We start from the raw sequence: 19,648 nt of genomic DNA, 5'->3' as shown, positions 1-19,648 counted from the left end.
GCCTCTTCAACAGATAGAATTAGGTCTTGGATTGTGTCTGGCGCACTTTGAAGCGTTAAGGACTGAATAGAGCTGAACCAGCCAAGGTCCAACACATTCGTATCCGGTGAATTTGCCGGTTGCTGCATGAGCTTGATATCCATCCCTGTTTCTGCTACAGCTGCTATAAAAGCTGGATCACTAGGCAAAACATGTGTTCGAGCATTGTCCTGTTGTATGTAGATGGTCCTTTCATCACCTTCAGGCCATAGGATTTCAATAGCTGGAATTACCTTCTCGCAAAGATAGGCTCGCATCACATCCCTGTTCACTGTCACTGATTTTATTTCAATGGTGCCTTTGTCTCTGTTTTTGGAATTTTTTAGTGCTGGAGTTTCCTTGACAAAGGCCCAGACTCCGATCTTTCCATCAAAAATTACTTCGCCATTAGCATTGAACCTTGGTCTGGCCACTGCGCAAAGAAACATAACTTTGCCTATGCTATTTTTGTTTTGAACACTGCGCTCAGGACCAACTTCTTCAGGCAGTAGGTAATATGTTCTTCTTCTCTTGGTCATGTCAAACCATTTCTCATCTATGTGTACAATGTTCTCCATATCAGTAAAGGTGGGCTCAACATTAGATAGTGATCCTGGATCCAGCATTTTGATGCAAAAGTTGAGCCTATCAATTTTGTTTGCTGGTTTCAAATAAGGCTTTAAACTGTTAGTGACTCGCTTAATTTCACCCCATTTGAATCTTCTCTGCAATGTTGTATACGGGACATTCAAAGACAGTGCTAGTGCTCTCATGGTAGAGCGTTTGTTGAAAGGAATTGTCGTTATCCTCGATAGACCAAGGTCTTTCCTCTTGCGACCAGATCTCCCTTTCTTTTTATTAGACACATCAACTTCTTCTCCTCTTGCAATCTGCTCATTTGCCTTCCTCCATATTCGCTCGACTGTTTTTACACTTGTTTTCAGTAGATTAGCTACAAGTTCTTTGTCCTTTGGTTGTACAGCTGTGCCTTTGTCTTTACTGAGAGCTTCTAATGCAAGATAAGCTCCAAACTTATGATCATCTGGCATGTTTCTCTTCCGCTTAGCTGTAAAATGATGAAACTATGTTAGATGCAGCTATAACAATATGCATTTCTGTGATATGCAGGTACAAACTGAAGCAAAATGATGAAAAAATTCAGTAGGTGCAAAATGATGAGTAGCTGCAAAATGACTAGGTGCTAGAGTTCAGCTATCTCCAAGCATGTGTACTGCAAAATGACTAGGTGCTGCAAAATGGAGCAGCAAGTAGAGTTGAAAGATGGTGAGTTTGCTTGGTTGCTTTCAAGCATTTATGTTCATCTCTTGAGTTGTCAAAGATATAGAAAGTGCATGGCAGTATAGGTCAGCATATGTATGTTGCTACTTCAGTTAGGCACATTAAAACATGGTCGGTGTATGTTTAGTTTAATTTTTAGATTAACTTTAGTTTAACCAACTGTGATAATCATGAGTGTAGACTGATGTGGTGCAGGAGTACCTGATGCTGATCTGGAGGAGGATGAAGATCCGGAGGCAGAGGAGGAAGATGATGATCCGGAGGTGGAAGAAGATCCGGAGGCGGAGGAGGAAGATGATGATCCGGAGATGGAAGAAGATGATCCAGAGGTGGATGAGGAAGAACTTGATGCCTCCATCATTGGTGGAGGACGAGCTGGCCGGAGTAGGCGCTGGCGTGGAGGAGGCGCTGCCATGGAGGAGCTGGCGGGAGCCGCGGAGAAAATCTTGGCCGGAGGAGGGGCCATGAAGTACTCTGGAGAAACTTGCCCGAAGAACTGGCCGGAGGAGGAGGAACTGGCTGGAGGAGGGAGAAGGAACTGCGGAGGAGCTCGCGATCTGGCCGATCTGGCCGGAGGAGACGTTGGCTGGGATTCGGAGCTGGTACCTCCTCCAGCCATGGCTGGAACAGATTGTTCCGGCCAGGACAGGGAGCTAATCAGCTACGAGGGGAGGAAGAAGACATCACGGGAGCTGGCCGGATGGAGCGCGGAGCTGGCCGGATGTAGCGCGGAGGTGATCAGGAGAGCGCGGGGCGAGCGGGATGCGCGCTCGCGAGCGCGGAGGCGAGCGAGCTGGGCAAGCCGCGAGCGATCTGCGACCTGCGCGATCGATCAGATCGCGAGCTAGGTGGTCGACTTCTTTTTGAAATTTGAATTCCCGATCGGGAGGGCGTTGTGCTTCTTTTCATTAGTTTGGAAGGGGTTAATTGTAAAACTTAATTAGACTGTGCCACCAGACACTTTTTTCGGACCGGAGGGAGTATTTGATTTCAAAAAAAGAAGCCTAAAGCCATCTTTCGGCTGGGGTGCGCAAACCTGGGTTTTGTAGCCTGCTCCACGATGCTAGGCCCGCTAGAGTACGGAGAGGCCTTTAATGGGTCGTATTCGCTCGAGTAGATCACGAATAGGTCGTCGCGGCCTCACCCACCAAGTCGCTCCTCCGCCGTTTCGTGTAGTCCTTGCTATCCTCCAACCTCTTTTGCACTTCGTTCTGTTTCCCGGCGAGACCACCGCCGCAGCGTTGGTGCGTGTACCGCCGAGCACCGGCGATGGACTCCGGCGAGGGAGGCGGGGTAGAAGGGTGGGAGGCGGTGGTGCGTGCGGAGGTAGGTGCCGTCTGGTGGGACGATCCCGACGGCGCCGACCTCCGCGCCAGGTTCAAGGCCTTCACGGGGCAGCGCGGCGACTGGCCCGAGCCCAAGCTCCTCTTCTGGAAGGACCTCATCCTCCGCGTAGCCCGCCGCCTCCGCCTCTGCTCTGCCCCAGCCCACCTCGTAAGTGACCTCCACCTCACCTGCGAGGGTTCCTTCGCTTTCGCTTCTGACACCATCACGGCGACAACGGCAGGTGACGAGCGTTTGGTTCGCCCTCCCGGGAGGCATCACGCCGCTCTGCTTGCCGCAAGTCCTGGTCAGTTTCCGCACGAAGCACGCTACATTGGTGTTATCGCAGTGAGGTACTGACCAAAATAAACATTTCAGGAAGAGATGCGGGCCGATGGGGAGATCCTGCTGAAATCCGAGCTAATCGACCCGGCCGCAGGGAGCTTGTATCAGATTCTCTCGAGGCTGAGCCAGATGGCTATCTCGAAGCGCCCGATTGCGCAGGAGGACATCCTGGTGTTTAGATCTTTGGTCGAGGTATGCAATTTTTTATTTTCTTTTCGAGCTCTGATGTTAGTATAGTGCTAGCATTCTTATTGAAGCCCTGCCAGTCAATTTGCAGGAAAGGTTTGAGGACATTGTTAGGCAGCTGAGTGGTTCCCATTGGACATCAGCGTGTGTTGTTACTATTAGCAAATTCAATAGCTTCTTTGTCGACCGGGAGGAGGCTCATGCAGCATTATGTTACTTGTCGCAGCGTGGGAAAGCACGGTATCTTGTGGTCAGGAAGGAAGACCCTCTTGAGGTTCACCATTTTTACCGTCCATTTTCTGCGGTTTTGTTGCAGCAAGTTCCCTACTGTGTTCTTACCTAAATTGGGTGGCTACATTCAGGGTGTGAAGTTTCCACTTGTGTCTGCTCAAGCTCCTGCTGTCTCAAAGCTTGACTCTGATACCTTGCACTTAGTTTGGGCAGAAGAGAGATTGCAGCAGCAGCTTGATGTGCTTGATCGCCGATGGGAAATGTAAGTGTACTTGTACACTTATTTATTTATTTAAAAGGAAGTCTACTTATCGATTTTCCATCTACAGTTTGTATGTAACTCTTATGTGCTATAGCGAACGACCTAAGCCTATGCATTTTAACAGTTGCTATTGCAGGGCAGTTTTACTTTTGCACCTGATGTATTTTGGATATATTAGTACCAATGCCATCACCCATACCAATCAACACTTTCATGATTCTAAGGGTTTCTTAACATAGTTATTGATTGAAATTTGTTCCAATGTTTACATGATTGCTGATTGAGCCTTTTTTAGTGTATAATTGTAAACATTGATTCCACATGGTATAATCCTGGCACGCTGCTGAATGCAATACTACACATGATTCATTTTTGCTAATTGGCAAACATTTTAACCCTATTTTCAGATATCGGATTCTCTGCCACTTGCTGCATCATTGCTTATCTTCTGCATGTTTTGTTTGTGATTCAAGAGATTGGCTCCTAGACACCTTGCATTTCACTTTATGGTGTATATTCTTGTGCTTGGTGCTAGATGAATTGCATGTTCACATTACTGAAAGTAATATCGTAACTACAGGTATTGCTGATAATTTTGCTTTAGTGAGGTCTAAAAGTAATAGAGAATTTGAGAAGATAACATTAAACATCAAAGCCATAAACTTTTTTTTAATTCTGAAAATTTTCCTTCTTTATTTTGGCTGAGTTACGTGACAGTAATGCTGGAATTTGTAATAATTATCCATGTTTTTTCAGTTCAAGGAGAAGAGCGTTGATGTACTTCAAAGGCGGAAACAAAAAGGCCGCTTCTCGATACGTGAGGCAGTCTAAATTGGTATCAGAAAGCAGGAACAAATGCACAACTCTATTAGAGAGGGTTGAAGAAGTTATAAGCCTGGTTTCTGCTGCCGAATCAACCAAACAGGTACAACAACATTACATAAAGGGACATAAAATTCAGCCATAGATATAAACAATTAATTTTCACATATCGGTATCTTCAATTAGGTCCATGAGGCAATCCAAATTGGTATTAAGGCGATGAAGGAGCATGATGTCAGCATAGAGGATATTAACACCCACCTTAAGGAGGTCGATGACCTTGTCGCAGCACAAAGAGAAATTGATGCTGCCTTAGGTAAGTTTCAACTTGGATATTCCAGTAGAGGTAGTTTATCTTGGAGACAAATAGTGTTTTTTTTAATTTATTGTCTTTCTACATGAGTAATACTCCTCTGTTCCTAAGACTAAGACTACTCATAGTGGGGAGTAATATAGGTAGTAACATCAACCACATGCAATGCCAACTAAGCATTTTGATGACATGGCATGCTATTAATTGAGAAAAGAGAGGGTAGTGGTAACTAGCTATGTTAGACTGGTCATAGTGCATAGTATCATGCATATGATACTTGTCTATGATACTATCTCTATAGTGGGTGGTATTATTATATAGTAGTATCATAAACTTCCAAATTTATTGTTTTGTAGAATCTCAATGTAAATCTACGTACAAGATTTATTTTCCATTTACTTTTCTCGTAACATGCTCCATGATACAGTATCCACCTATGTTACTCTAATCCTATCTCTCCTCCTTAATTAGATGCCACATCATCATTTTTGTGGGCCTAAAATGCATGATACTACCACTATGACCAGCCTTACCATCACATCACACATTCCAAAGAAAAAGGAGTCAACAAAATAATAAATAGGGCATTCTATGTTACTACACCTATGATACTACCCACTATGGAGGTAGTAACATAAATTAGTAACATGTGCATGTTACTACCATATGTTACTCCCCACTATGAGTAGCCTAATGAAGCAGCACAAAGTTGTGGAGGAACAGCTCCACCGTGTTGTTACAATGTGGACAACACAAATGTTGAAGGAACTGCTTCAACGTGCTGCGCTAGATATCGCTCTAGGGACGTAAGGTAGATATCGCTCTAGGGGCGGGGTTGTCAAGAGTTCAGTCCAAAACTCTCAACACACAAGATCTAATCCAAGATCTAAAACAAGAACGAAGTTCTCTTTATTGATAGGTAGTGGGTACATAGTCCGGTTACATAGGTAGAGGTTGGACCTCTATTGATAGGCTGCATGAGCCTTCACTACTTAGCCCTACTTACAACTAGAGTGTTATAGAGAACTCTACATAAGCTAGGGAAAGAACTACAAATATCCTAGTTACAACTTATACTAGAATACTCTGGAAACCACTACAACACACATAACTAGAGGACCATATTACCTAGAATATAGTAGAAGTGTGTAGAAGCTAGTACTGGATCTTACATATATTTTATTTTATATACTGCCCCTCATCATTCTCTCCTGGTTGTTTAGAACTCGACCTCGAGTTATCTTCATAGAGTGCTTGTTCTGGATGATAAAGAGCCAAGTCTGCCACATTGAATATGTTGGATATTCCCATCTCAGCTGCAAGATCTATCATGTAGGCATTATCATTTATCTTCCTTAGAACAGAGAAGGGCCCGTATTTCCACCATCTAAGTTTCTCTTTGATGTCTAATGGCGGTCCTTCTTTCCGGAGGTATACCATCACCTTATCACCAACCTGGAATGATTTTAGCCTCCGTTTGCGGTCACTTTTCTCCTTCTCCTTGGAGCTATTATGATTTGATTGATTTGGTAGAATGATGATCTTCCGCTTGTTCCAAGTGAAAGAGTAAGAATTTTCCTTCCCTTTGTGTGCTGTATTCACATCATATTGCCAAGGTCTCCCAAGAAGAACATGGCTGAAATCCATATCAACAACATCACATAACACATTTGCGTGATAGTGCTTGCCCAAAGAGAGTGGCAGGTTGCATTGTTTGGTGACCCTCATATTCACTCCTTTCTTGATCCACCCAATAGTGTAGGGGTTTAGATGACCATGTTTGTCTCAAGCTTTAAATGGTTCACCAAATTCTGAGAGATAAGGTTTTCATAGCTGCAACCATCAATCACTAATTTGCATACCTTGCCATTCATCGTGCATTTGCTCTCAAATATTTTATTTTTTTGTGTGTTGTCGGGCTGCGGTGTTGAGCACAAGGGGCGCTGAATCACGCATACCACCTCTTCTCCCTCTTCTTCACAAATATCTTGTCCTTCTCCATCTTCAGATTCATTTTCTTCACCATCTTTGCCATCATGGATTGTTGTGTCGACAAATTTCCTCAATGGGCAATTGCTAGATACATGTCCCTCTTCACTACATTTATAGCATTTTATCATAGGCTTCGCCCTACTCTTACCTCCGGCTTGCTTTGGGACAATTTCTTTTGCATTGGGTTGAGTGGTCTCTTCTTCCATTCCGTGGGAGTGACTCCTAGATGAGTCTTCCATATGAGAATATGGAGCCTTACTTGCCTTTCTTGCCTTTACCAATCTCTCTGCCTTAAATGCTAGAGCTTGTGCTTGATCAAGGGACCAAATTTGCTGCATCATCAAACGATCCTAGATAGCATCATTGAGACCATTGATGTACCTTGCAACTTGTTGATCTTCAGTTTCACCAAGGTGCCTCACTTGTAGTCTTAGGAACTCTGAAACGGTCCTATTTCCTTGAGCACAATTCTGAAACTGAATAAATAGGATCTGACCGTAATCTGCAGGGCAAAAATCTCCCTTTCAAAAGATTCTTCATCTGCCGCCAAGATCTCACACAAGGTTCTCCTCTTAGCCTGTGATCTTCTTGAAGGCGATGCCACCATGCACCAGCTCCTCCTTTTAGCTTGTATGCAACCAAAGAAACTCTACGATCTTCTGGAATATTCATGACCTCAAAGAAAGTCTCCACCTCATACAACCAATCAAGGCACCCCTCAATATCAACATTTCCATTAAAAGTGGGGATCTCAGCTCTCACCTTGTATGTATCCCTCGCATATGTAGAGCTGTGTACTCTCGGATATGTATAGAGATCAGGTTCTTCAAGGCCCTCGTCATATTCGTCACCTTCAGAAGCTTCAACATACATTGGCCTTCTTGAGGTACGCTGAACAACATGTGGTTGAGGTGTTTTTGCTCCAAGACGACATCCCTTTCTTCTCCGTTGAGCATCTTCTCCATCCTTTGATGATTCTTCATCATTGGCAGTAGGAGGAACACCCTTTCTGATCATCTCAACTAGCTAATCAAATCTCCGGTTAAGATCTTCACGCAACGCTTGGATTTGCTGTTCTGCAGCATCCATTCTCTTTCCCAACTCCTCCATTGCTTGTTGCAGCTCACTCTCAACGATGGAACCAGCAACTTGAACGGATCAGCAGGGCTCTGATACCACCTGAAGCAGCACAAAGTTGTGGAGGAACAACTCCACCGTGTTGCTACAATGTGGACAACACAAATGTTGAAGGAACTGCTTCAACGTGCTGCGCTAGATATCGCTCTAAGGGCGTAAGCTAGATATCACTCTAGGGGCGGGGTTGTCAAGAGTTCAGTCCAAAACTCTCAACACACAAGATCTAATCCAAGATCTAAAACAAGAACACGAAGTTCTCTTTATTGATAGGTAGTGGGTACATAGTCCGGTTACATAGGTAGAGGTTGGACCTCTATTTATAGGCTGCATGAGCCTTCACTACTTAGCCCTACTTACAACTAGAGTGCTCTAGAGAACTCTACATAAGCTAGGGAAAGAACTACAAATATCCTAGTTACAACTTATACTAGAATACTCTGGAAACCACTACAATACACATAACTAGAGGACCATATTACCTAGAATATAGTAGAAGTGTGTAGAAGCTAGTACTGGATCTTACTTATATTTTATTTTTATTTTATTTTATATACTGTCCCTCATCACCTAAGGCATATACTTTTAGTCAAAAGTCAATGTCTTGTAAGTTGGACCAATTTTATAGACAGAAATATGAACATCTACAATACCAAAAAAATATCCATAGATCGCATTGGACATTTAGTGGAGGATCTCCGTTTATTAATCTCTTTAGATTGCATTGTATCTTTTACTAAGATTCTAGGTTGCAGAACTCCGTTAGTCATGAGTTAGCTAGATTTGGTATGAGGGAAGATAGAACGGTTGTTTGCTTAGGGTCGGCTCCATAGTCTCTGTTGGGTCGTATCCTCTGGGATTGTAACAACACTGTTAGCCTTGCTAGTTCACAGGAAGTGTGTGGGAAGTAGTCTGTGTGTGATGCTGCCAAAAGCTTGCTGCAGCTTGTATTGCATAGTGCTATTTATAGGATACAAGCTAGGTACGACATATAGATTTCTAAAGCCTTCTAGAGCTTTCTACTGGTATCCTAGCCTTCTACAGGTTTCTACTGCCAACTAGAGTTAGCTACTGCCTAGTGCTTATACATATAAAATGTACCACTAGAACATACTAGCACCTACACTGCTACTAGAACCTACCAGTCCTACTAGAAGGTACTAGATTAATTCCAAAGCAAGGATTACTCTAACAAACACTAGTATTATTTGATTAATACAATCCCGTTTGCCCCACACAAAAAAAATCCAATGATCCACCATAGAATATATTTTCAGTCTATTGAAGATGTTTACATTCTTGTCTGTGAATTTGGTCAATCTTACAAGACGTTGACTTTTGACTATAAAAATATGCCTTGTTTTTTTTTTTTTTTTTTTTTTTTTTTTTTGAACGGATGCAGTATATAGTTTGTTCCCAGGTCGGACCAATTAAGCTCAACCTAGTCCAAACTTGATCCAATCCAAGTTCCCAAATCTTACGTAGCCAGGCCAACCCAATCCCAACTGGACTGTAAGTTTGCAGCAAGCCAAACCCATCTGAATGACTGCGAAAGCTAGTTTGGATCTGTGTGTTTTCATCTGATCATCTGATTATATAGCACATATTGGGTTCCATGGGCACTCAGCTTTAGCCTTCAGAGATGTTGATGATTAATTTACTGCTGTGTGAGAAGCTGTGAAGACACTAGAGACAGGGGGTACGAGCTTGAGTAGATCTCGTAGGAGACAACAACAACACGATGCTTTACCTAGGTTTAGCCCCCCCGAGGTGGGCAATAGTCATACTGCTCATGTGTGCATATCAATCCAGGATTACTGACTACAAGCTAGATTGGAGCTACAAAGCTAGATCTTGAGTGGGTCCTGGCTAGGGTTCCGAGATGGATTGAATCTTCAATGAGGGTCTCCGGCTCCTTTATATAGAGGCACCTTCTCCGATTTCAAATCTCCGATCTTTAGTGCAATACGATATGATCCGTTTTCAACCAAACGAGGGAAATACCTCCTTGTTACGATCAGATCCTGGATTTAGCGTGTCCATCCTTGTCCCCTCCGAGTGCTTGCCTTTGCACGACTGGGTGTAGGTCTTGGGAGACTCACACGCTCCTTAGTTGACTTGGTCTGTCCACATCCGCAGGGTATTTACCTCCGATAGCTCCATGACTACTCACCACCAGAGATGGAAGCACTGTCATAACTTGTTTCTTCTGTAAGATCATGCATATTAGAATTATTTTAATGATGTAGTTTGTTACCTAGGTTTAACATCTGCATGCTCTATATGTGGTCTTTTTGGGCAACAAAAGCAACATAGTTTTCAACTTTAATTTGTAACATATTAATGGATGTTTATATGTAGGGTCGTGTTTGTATGTAAGATTCTGATCCAGTTTTTATGCAGAGTTGGTACCACTGCAGTCATTGGCTGGTGAAGAAGATATAGAAGAACAATTCAGAAACCTCGAAGCAGAATTGCTGGATAAGATTCCAGATGTGCATGTTGAGGAACCAGAACCAGTTTTACATGCAACTGAGGATTCACCTGATGAAACTGCTGAATCACTTAGCGATAACCTGTCAAAGATTAAACTTGGGGCCATCTAGATGCTCCTTTTTTTCACTTGGTTAATGTGGCAATTAGTGATTTAGTGAAATCTTTTTGCCTACCATTACGTGTTGTATACCTTCTGGTGATATCCTAATGATAAGTGGTGATTTCATTGAAGACATTTTCCTAATAACTAACATGAGTGTCATTAACTTTATGAATCATCTAGATGGTGTTTGAGTTTTGGTAGATCTTTTATTATTTGTCTTTATGATGTGACAGGTTCTAACTCCATATTTTAATAGAGTTACATATTATAAGACATAACAATTTTCTTTAATTGTCAGCTCTTCCATCGCTGTTGCTACTTGAAGGGTGGCAGAGGAGCATGTATGGATCTGAAGTCCAGCAAGGGATTGATTGGTCAGAAAACAGTTCTGTCCATGATGCAGATATTTTGGTTATCAGTCTTGCTCCTCACGGGAAGACCATCAACACTTAACTGCAGAGATACTGAAGAATCTATTTCGACTGGTGAGTATGTTGGATTTAAGTTTTCTATTAAGATTTTATAAAACTATATTTTCTGTGTAAGTATTGTTCATATGATGCCAATGCTAATAGTCTGTTTGTCACAGAACACGAACATATGCCCTGAAACTGATTCTTGGTTTCCTCTTTTTATAATGATTGATGAGTGGATGATTAATAAAAAAATAAGTAGTCATGGAAGCAATGATGCTGGTCCATTTTTCTCTTGCTAATCAAGTTATATGGCCACAGAACTCCATGTAGTTCTATTAACCACATACCACGTCAACTCCATGCTCTGAAAGTCTTCCTTAGACACCTTCTAGCCAATTTCCTGACCGTTAGATTATGCTCGATTGTCAGGGGCAAACTTCTGCTAATGATATATGTAGTTTGATGCACATCTCAACACCTAGATGGATTTAGTGTTTGACATGTCGAACACAAATAAAGAGAACATAGCTTGATACATACTCCCTACGTCCCATAATATAAGATGTTATTACAACCAATATGGGACGGAGGGATTAGTTTTTAAATATGACAATGAAGACGAAACGTGAAAAGAAGATTGCACTGAAGTGATTCTAATGATATATTTCTGTTGAACTACAACTATATCATTTATTTTAAACAATTCTGTTACTGCAATCAAAACAAGAGTCCTTGAAAGATGTCATATGGGAGTTTGTGATGTGCATCTGACATGACACATTGACATGTTAGAGAGCATTTAGATATCCAGTTCTCCAAATAACAGTAATTGAAGACGATTTCGAATTAACTTAGGATGTACTGTACCAGGCAAGTTTTATGACTGCTTTTTCTCACTTCTATGTTTTTAGAATATATTTTTGCAATGATGTACTTGGGTGGATTTGTAGAATGCTAAATCATTCAAATTTGGCGTAAATTTATGTAGTTTAGACTGAACAGGTTTGCTAAAAAACAACAGTCATTTCCATTTTGGTTCAGTTTGAACTTCAAGAATCTTGAACTGGCAGTATATCAGTTCGATGCCCATCGGCCATCACAGTATACTTCTTGGCTGTCTCGAATAATATCTTGAATGAAGACAACAGACTTCGCGTATGATGTGCATCAGGGTCAACTACCACATGAAATGTTTTCACGGGCCATTTTGATGGCAGGACCCACTTTATCCCATCGAATATATGATTCCATGTGTAGCTTTCTCAGATATCAATATCTGTGACTTCCCATACTGTAGTAATGTAGTTGTTGACCGAGACCTAAAGTTTACTTGATATAGAGAGGTTTCCGGGTAACTGTACCATTCACAACAAGTAAAATACGGGTCATTGAAAAGGAGAGGAGACAAAGAAAATATAAGCGTAAGATAAGGGCATCACCTGCGGCCCGACGCAAACGGATCAAAAGCGTCTGTTTGCGTCCGCGTGGTCAAACAATGGGTCTGCCTCAAGGCCAGCGGCCCGACAGAAAGTGACCGGCTTGTCCACGGAGACGCATCCGTGGCTCCAATTTGGACCGCGAATGCGTCGGCGTGGACATAGCACACAGCACCGAGCGTCCGTGTTCTACAAAGTCGGGCCTGCCCGGCGGTGGGCGCAAGGCCTGAGCCGCCTTCTCCTTCTCTTCTGCGATGGCCTTCGATGGCGTGCTTTGACTTCAATGCCAGTTGGGGTTCTACGCCGCCATCAAGGTCACGCGACTGGATACCCCGCGTTGGAAATTGGACGGCCGCCTCTCGGCCTTCCTTTTAAAGCTCGGATCATCGGCAACGCTCCCTGCCATCACCTCATTGCCACCTTCCCAGTCCAGTCGGCAACTTCCACAAGGCACCATGGGAAAAAGGGTGTTCCCATGGAGGAAGTGGAAGAACGACAACGAGGCCGGGGCCTCCTCGGGGAAGCCGAAGAAGCCACACAATCGCGTGTCGACCTGCCATCCTGTGGCTGCGGAGGAACCGCAAAAGCTGGAGACAGGGTTCTTCGGCGAGGAAATCCCGGGTGAGGAAATCCAGGATGACACGGACGAGGTGGCCGATGAGGGAACTTTGAACTGGCTCCTGGTCCAGCCGGACGACATCAACAATGAGGAGGCGGCGGGGCTCGCAATTCTGGTGTCCCGCTAGCCCGGCTGCTTCGGCCATAACCAAGTTATACCAGCGTGGTCATGCCGGCAGGCGGCTCCGAGGACGAGGTAGTTAGGATGGCCTTGGAGGCCTCAGCCCCGCTGCTCACGCCCACGCTGTTGCCTACACCTGCCGTAGACGCTCCTCCTCTGTCGGTGATCACCATGGACACGTCGGCGCCGAATTGGCCTTGGGAGATGATGTGCTCGTCGACCTACCTAGCTTTCCAACGACGATGAGTAGTGGGCTAGGGTTTGAAGTACTTCCTCCGTCCCATGAAGGTTGTCTGAGATTTGTCAAAAATTTGGATGTATCTAGATGCTATTCTAACGGAGGGAGTACTTGAATATCGTGTGTTTTCATTTTTATTTTTATTATCTATGTATTATCAATCCTCAATATATTGACCTCCTTGCCTCTACTTGGAATATATGAAAATTATTAGTACATTTGCGTCGGGTCGCTTGGGTCACTGGGGCAGCCTTCCAAACCAAACGGACATTCCAGACAACAATATTAAATTGATATCCGCGGCCAGACCCAAATGGATCTAAACGGACGTTTTTTTGTGTCCGTTTTTCATTGGGCCGCTGAAGATGCCCAAAGTTTGCAAAAGTGAATAGTCTCGCAACTCGTAAAGCATTTCTCGTTTTGAGGGTAGCAACGCCCATGAGTGGAAGATCTGGAGATAGGCCTGAAAACTGACGACATAACACATAGGCCTGAAAATTCATGATAAGGGTTGAATTATTGGAGGGCGCTTTGCTTGTGCTTGCTCCACATGCATAGATGCATGAATCCATCAGAAGCCTGTCCACACCAGTCTTCAGCGTTACGTCATATCAGGAATAAAATAGGATGAAAAAGCAATCCTGTTCCTCCATTAAGTGTGATATACAATAATGCTAGATACCACAGCTGGCTTATCTTCTTACAGAGGTTACTGTACAATGATGTTATTGGTTACTGTACAATGATGTTACTGTACAATGAACCAGTAGCCTCTCAATCTGGTTGTACAACGAGATTGCGGGCTGCTCGTTGGCGTGCAAAGTTTGTATACTTTAAGACTCCCGATTCATGAGCAGCATTTCAGATAAAATTAGTCCCATTTTTCCGCTCCTGCAGTATACCTGGCTACACGTTGGCTTCTTAACCTATTATAGTATATTGCTTCGGTGTACTATAATAATAACATTGTCACTAATAATTTATTGAGTGTTTCCTGATTGACTAACAAACTAAGCTGAGAGTTGAAGTCAGCATGTTGATGCACACGTATAACCAACCGCAGGTAAAATATTCTCACGAATCATGATTGCTCTTTTGCCTGCCCTCGAGTAGCATGATTCCTTATAACGGAACAACATACTTTTTAAAGAGAGAGTATCCCATCGAACAGCGTAACTGCTTATATCTTGTTGGCAAGCTAGTATACAGCGTAATTCTCAGGCGAACATTGTACTGACTGTAACATCCCTTGTGATAAATATGCTTATCTATTTGTACATCGAGTACACTTTTTAAAGAGAGTATCCCATCGAACAGCGTACTGGTTATATCTTGTTGGCAAGCTAGTATACAGCGTAATTCTCAGGCGAACATTGTACTGACTGTAAGAGCATCTCCAGCCGTCTCCCCGACGAGGTCCCCAGGACGCCTTTTTTATATCCGGATGGACGAAAACGGTCCAGTCGTGCCCCTGGCTCCTCGTTTTCGTTTAGATTAGGCCTTTCATCCGTCCGGAGAGCTCAGGCCATCCCCGGTCCCCCCGGGAGCGCTCGGGGACTCCGGACGAGAGAAAAGCGCGGGAACCGCCGAGAAAGTTTCCCGCGCGGCTGGTGGCCCCAACTTGTCGGTGAGAGAGACCGATCGTCGTCCTCATCGCATCGTCTTCCGCGCGCTGGAAAAGCTTCGCCGGACACGTCGTTTCCACGCGGCGAGTTAATGCCGTTGCCTTGGTTTCACGCGCGTCGACCTCTATTTATCGCCGAACTACCGCGTCTGGCCGCATTCACCATGCTCACTGTGCTCAATCTTCCCCAACCTCGAGCGGGAGCTAGCGGCGAACAAACAATGGCGAACGACGGCGCGGCAAACAATGGCTCCGGCCGCCTCTCTCTTCACCAATGGGAGGGCCGGCTTCTCCACATAGCGGGCTACCCGGCGCCGCCGGACTTTCTCGCGCCGGGAGGATGGCGACTCAGCGCGGGCGGCGTCCCGATCCCGCCGCCGCCGATGGGCCTAGCCGCCACACGGCGACTCGCCGCCTCGGCAAGAAACGCCGTGCCCAAGAACGCGCCGCTGATAAAACTGGAGGAGAGCAGCGATGATGACCTGTACCGGCCGACGCCGCCACGCGCCGGTGACCCTGGCCAGGGTTCCAGCCGATGGCACGAGGCGCCGCCGCCCGAGGAGGTCTCGAACTCCAGCGAGGACGACGGTGGCGACTACACGGCCTTCTACCGCCATTTCGGCATGTAGAAGACCACTTTTAGTTTAAGTTTTAGTTTGCGTAACACCGAATTCAAATATATGTACGAATTCAGCCTATTTATGTATGAACTCGCCTATATATGTTAAATACCATTAAATTTCGCTTATGTTTGAATGAGCTTCGCCTATTTTTGTCTGAATTCATCGTATTTTATCAAAAATTTACATCCATCTTGGGCTTGCCGCTGGGAAAAATGGGCTCCCCGAACCAAAAATTACATCCATCCGGCGCTAAATAGCGCCGGATTTGGGTGTGGGGAGCTCCAACGGCTGGGATGCTCTAACATCCCTTGTGATAAATTTGCTTACCTATTTGTACATCGAGTACATTGCTTCAAATCAGTCCTCTTTTGTTCCAGTGATACTCAACTAACAATTTGCTATGGCTACAGCTTGTAGTGATTAGTTGAGTCCAAGTCCACATTATCAGAATAAAGTGCTCCTTACGCTGCTAATAGTCGGACTGAACCTGATTGGCTTGGCAGCCTAAACAACTCGGAATCATGTTAGTTCATTATATTTGCACGAGAAAGCAAATACGTAGTTACAGCAGGGCAAGTAAGATTGGGAGAACCAACCTAAGGTTGGGTGGTTAGGAGGATGGTTGTATCCCCAGCCCACCACAGTTCAAATCCCAGGTTTGACATCTGTGTGTCTCATAAAAGGCGGAATATTCATTCAGTGGGAGGCGACGTTCCCGTCGACAGCGAGGCGCCTGTGGTGACTTCGTTAATTTCAAGATCCAATCCGCCGGCTCAGTCTTCCGGAGGTGCTCATAGGGGTAGGGTCTGCGTGTGTGCGTTCATAGGGGTGAGTGTATGCGTTTGTACTGTGTTTCTCAAAAAAAAAAGTAAGATCACATGGAAACCAAGTGGCCCCAGCAGACATGACGAGAACATGCATCTGATAATACAACCGAGGGAAAGTAATTATACATCGATCCAAGAAAGCTCCAGAGAAATAAAGAAAGACTACTCAAGGGAAACTGCATTGGCTATCAAGAATTACAGTTCATAACCTGGCAGCATCTACCAACTACATATTGCACAAAATTTTGGAGCATCCTGGCTGATACATGAGAAATCTGCTTCGTGGATTAAGATGCTTGGTAAGTTCTCACCAAACAACTTTGCTAATTTCCATGTCTAGAGCATCCGGTGTTCACTTCATGTAGCATGGAAGTCACATCCAGGCCACTTTTTATGTTTCGATTCACTTCTCCCTGCTGTATTGTATGGGGTCCCCTTGCCTCTTCCATCCCAAAATTGACTGGATACCCGGTTGTCACCCCTGCAAAATGAAGAAAATTGGATATGACTGATGCACAGAAGAAGTGAAGAGATCATATCTGTCTGTTTGAAACGTTTGCGAGTTGTTACCTGAACAACGATCTGCCTGCGCGGATCACATGTGTTTGCTCACTGTTTAGCTTCCTTGTTCAGATTATGTTGCTGCGGACTCGCTATGCCTTGCTGCTGCTCGTGCACCATGTTAGGCATGGCTCCAGAGACTTGAGGGGCTAGGTTTGGCCTAACAGGAACACCAGCCAAGGATGTAAATGGTGGTACACTGGACCCTGATGAAGGGATTGCTTGCCCAGGGACTCCAAACATTGGCATGGCGTTTACACCAGGGATGCCAATACCTTGTGGGGCTGCACCTGGGATCATTTGGTAAGGAAAGTGAGCGCCAGGCATGGCTGACATCGGAATCGATCCTGTGCTGTTCATGTCGAAGACACCCATCCCGTACCCCAGTCCCATGCCAAGATGAGGGAAGTGAGCCATTTGAGAAAGTTGCAAGTGCTGCATGGCTGGTGGTAGCAGCATAGGTGGAATGCATAGCCCAGTTCCCATGGACATCATCTGTGTGAAGAGAAGAATATATTTTCAGGTCATCTTCATTTACCTTGCATAATCATGCTGCATTTGGCATGAGCCAGTTAGTATGAATGTACCTGAACTTGAAGCTGAAGAGTTTTGAGGTACTCTATAGCTTCATCCAGCATTGAGGCCTTGTCGATCTACACAAGATAAGGTGCCTGATTTGTTACCAAATGTCCTTGGATATGTAGACAGTCCTGAGGAAGCAAGATAGTAGAAGATGTAGCATGTACCTTGTTGCAGTTGGGAATGAGCTCTTGGAGAGAGCGCATTTTTTCGTTGATCCTGTCTCTTCTCCTCTGAAGGTTGTTGCATTACAATACAATCAATACGATTGAATAATGACACAGAAAGGAATGGAACATAAGATGATCAACGAGCTGGGAAGTGTGGCCTGCTTACCCTTTCTGACAAATTGTGGACCTCCGCGGTGCGGCTGCGTTTCATGCTTCTGCTGGCAGATCTTAGCAACGCTGCTCCGGACTCATCGTCAAGATCCTGAAGATATTCAATTTGACCATAAGCACTGTAAGTTATATCAGCTCACGTTTCCAATGTACTGCATCACAAATGGTTCACTTACTTCATCTAGACTAGCCGAACACTCTGCCTGGGCCTTTCGCTTCTGCTGGCGCCATCGTTCATCGTTTGCTGCACCGTTGGCAACAGAGCACACCGAGGAAGTGGCAACAGTGGCCTCTGGCGCCCTTGTTGCCGCATCCTTGTGCACAGCCGTATTATTGCTAACTTTTTCACGAGCTATTATCTGTTGTAGGTTACCGACCGGTGCAGCTGCCGACGCAAACCGCACATCCTTTGGATGCTGCCACACGGACCTCTGATCGGCGAACATAGGGTCACTCCTCTGCCCACTGGTCGTCTGGAAAACCGTGGACTCCATGGGGTTGCTGGTGGTGATGTTGGACACCTTGTCGGTCCCTTGTGGCCTCTGCACGCTCTGAAGGGTCGCCCTTGCCAGGGCTGCTGGTCGGGAGAAGAGGGAGAAGTTCATCACGCCCTCGGCGCTGCCGCCTGGCCGAGGCTGCTTGGCAGCAGCAAGATCTGGCGCCTGTGGCTGGGAAGTCGGCCGGGTGCTAGGAGCCGACAAGTCATGGAATTCCTTGAAGGGTGCTCTGCTGCTGCTGGCAACCGGAGCAGCTCTATTGTTGGTGGCGTTGGGATTAGAAGGTGGCAGAGAGCCGAGGTTGGCCGTTGCTGCTGCCGCTGCCGCCTCCTGGAGCTCCGAGAAAAAGTCTGAGCAGTAGTCAGCCGTGGTGAGAGCAGGAGCGGCGCTGTCGTCGTCCTCGATGATGGGGTAATTGATCCATGGGACGGTGTCGTCATCCCCATTCGCGTGGGCGTGGCTGGCGTGTAAGCCGGAGGAGAAGTCATGGAGTGATGGAGCCATGCCTGTGGCACCAAAGAGGTTGCCGGCCTTGGTGAAGGCCAGCATGCTGTCGCCACCAGGGTGCTTTTCTTGGACTCCGCTGCTGCCGGTGCCGAATGGCTGGAAGGCGGGCTGCGGGTGCTTCCGCCGCCCGTGCACCACCGCCTGCCCGTTCTCCCACAGCAACTCGGCGAACTCGTTGCCGTCGGACCTGCAACCAACCACGGAGGGGGCACATGCATCAGCATCATCGTGCTAAGAATCGATCAAAAAGACGTCAACTACTCGTAGATCGAATGAGAAGAACTGAGCAGCATAAGTTCACTCACATCTCCGGGTAGAAGGCGAGAAGTGAGTAAACGGAGGGGCGGTGAGTAGAGACCAGCTACCGGTGTAGCCGCCCTTGCGAAGCTTCTAGTTTCTTCGGAGTTTGCAGGGTGAAGGAAGAGAGAGAGGGAGGGGAGGAGGGTGTTGTGGAGTGTGGAGATGAAGAAGTAAACCGATGGCAGCTGCTGCACTGGTGCCCTGCGTGGGAGATAAGAAGCGGGCAGGGGCGGTGGGGGACCAAGTCGGATGACGGAAATGGACAGGCAGATACGACGCGCAAATGTGCAACGCAGGAGTTGCAGCTAGCGGGGTTCTCTGCACCCGCGCCACGGTAATGTATGCATACCCGTGCACTGTATACTCTGCTAGTATATCTTGTTTGTATTTTTGTTCCATTGGATTCTTGCTCTCCTCTCGTTGTAGTAGTTGTACT

At 45.6% G+C, this 19,648-nt stretch overlaps 2 protein-coding genes across 2 annotated transcripts; one reads left to right on the top strand and one right to left on the bottom strand.

Annotated features, from left to right (window-relative positions):
- Positions 1-2,571: 2,571 nt before the first annotated feature.
- On the top strand, positions 2,572-10,668 carry LOC124664806. The gene is made up of 8 exons (XM_047202244.1): positions 2,572-2,811; positions 2,885-2,947; positions 3,019-3,177; positions 3,263-3,445; positions 3,534-3,664; positions 4,421-4,589; positions 4,673-4,802; positions 10,329-10,668. The coding sequence occupies exons 1-8, from the start codon at positions 2,587-2,589 to the stop codon at positions 10,529-10,531; spliced, it is 1,263 nt and encodes a 420-aa protein (XP_047058200.1). The 5' UTR covers positions 2,572-2,586; the 3' UTR covers positions 10,532-10,668.
- Positions 10,669-16,505: 5,837 nt separating this feature from the next.
- Positions 16,506-19,420, bottom strand: LOC124664805 (transcription factor PHYTOCHROME INTERACTING FACTOR-LIKE 15-like). The gene is made up of 7 exons (XM_047202243.1): positions 19,218-19,420; positions 18,085-19,099; positions 17,904-17,999; positions 17,735-17,800; positions 17,576-17,641; positions 16,998-17,483; positions 16,506-16,908 (listed from the first exon to the last, which is right to left on the bottom strand). Coding segments are annotated over exons 1-6 (1,692 nt in total). The 5' UTR covers positions 19,220-19,420; the 3' UTR covers positions 16,506-16,908; positions 16,998-17,036.
- Positions 19,421-19,648: the final 228 nt, after the last annotated feature.

The sequence above is a fragment of the Lolium rigidum genome, chromosome 6 (assembly GCF_022539505.1).
Source record: "Lolium rigidum isolate FL_2022 chromosome 6, APGP_CSIRO_Lrig_0.1, whole genome shotgun sequence".
Lineage (NCBI taxonomy): Eukaryota > Viridiplantae > Streptophyta > Magnoliopsida > Poales > Poaceae > Lolium > Lolium rigidum.
Note: the sequence above shows the minus strand (reverse complement) of the source record. Positions and strands in the feature narration are given on the sequence as shown.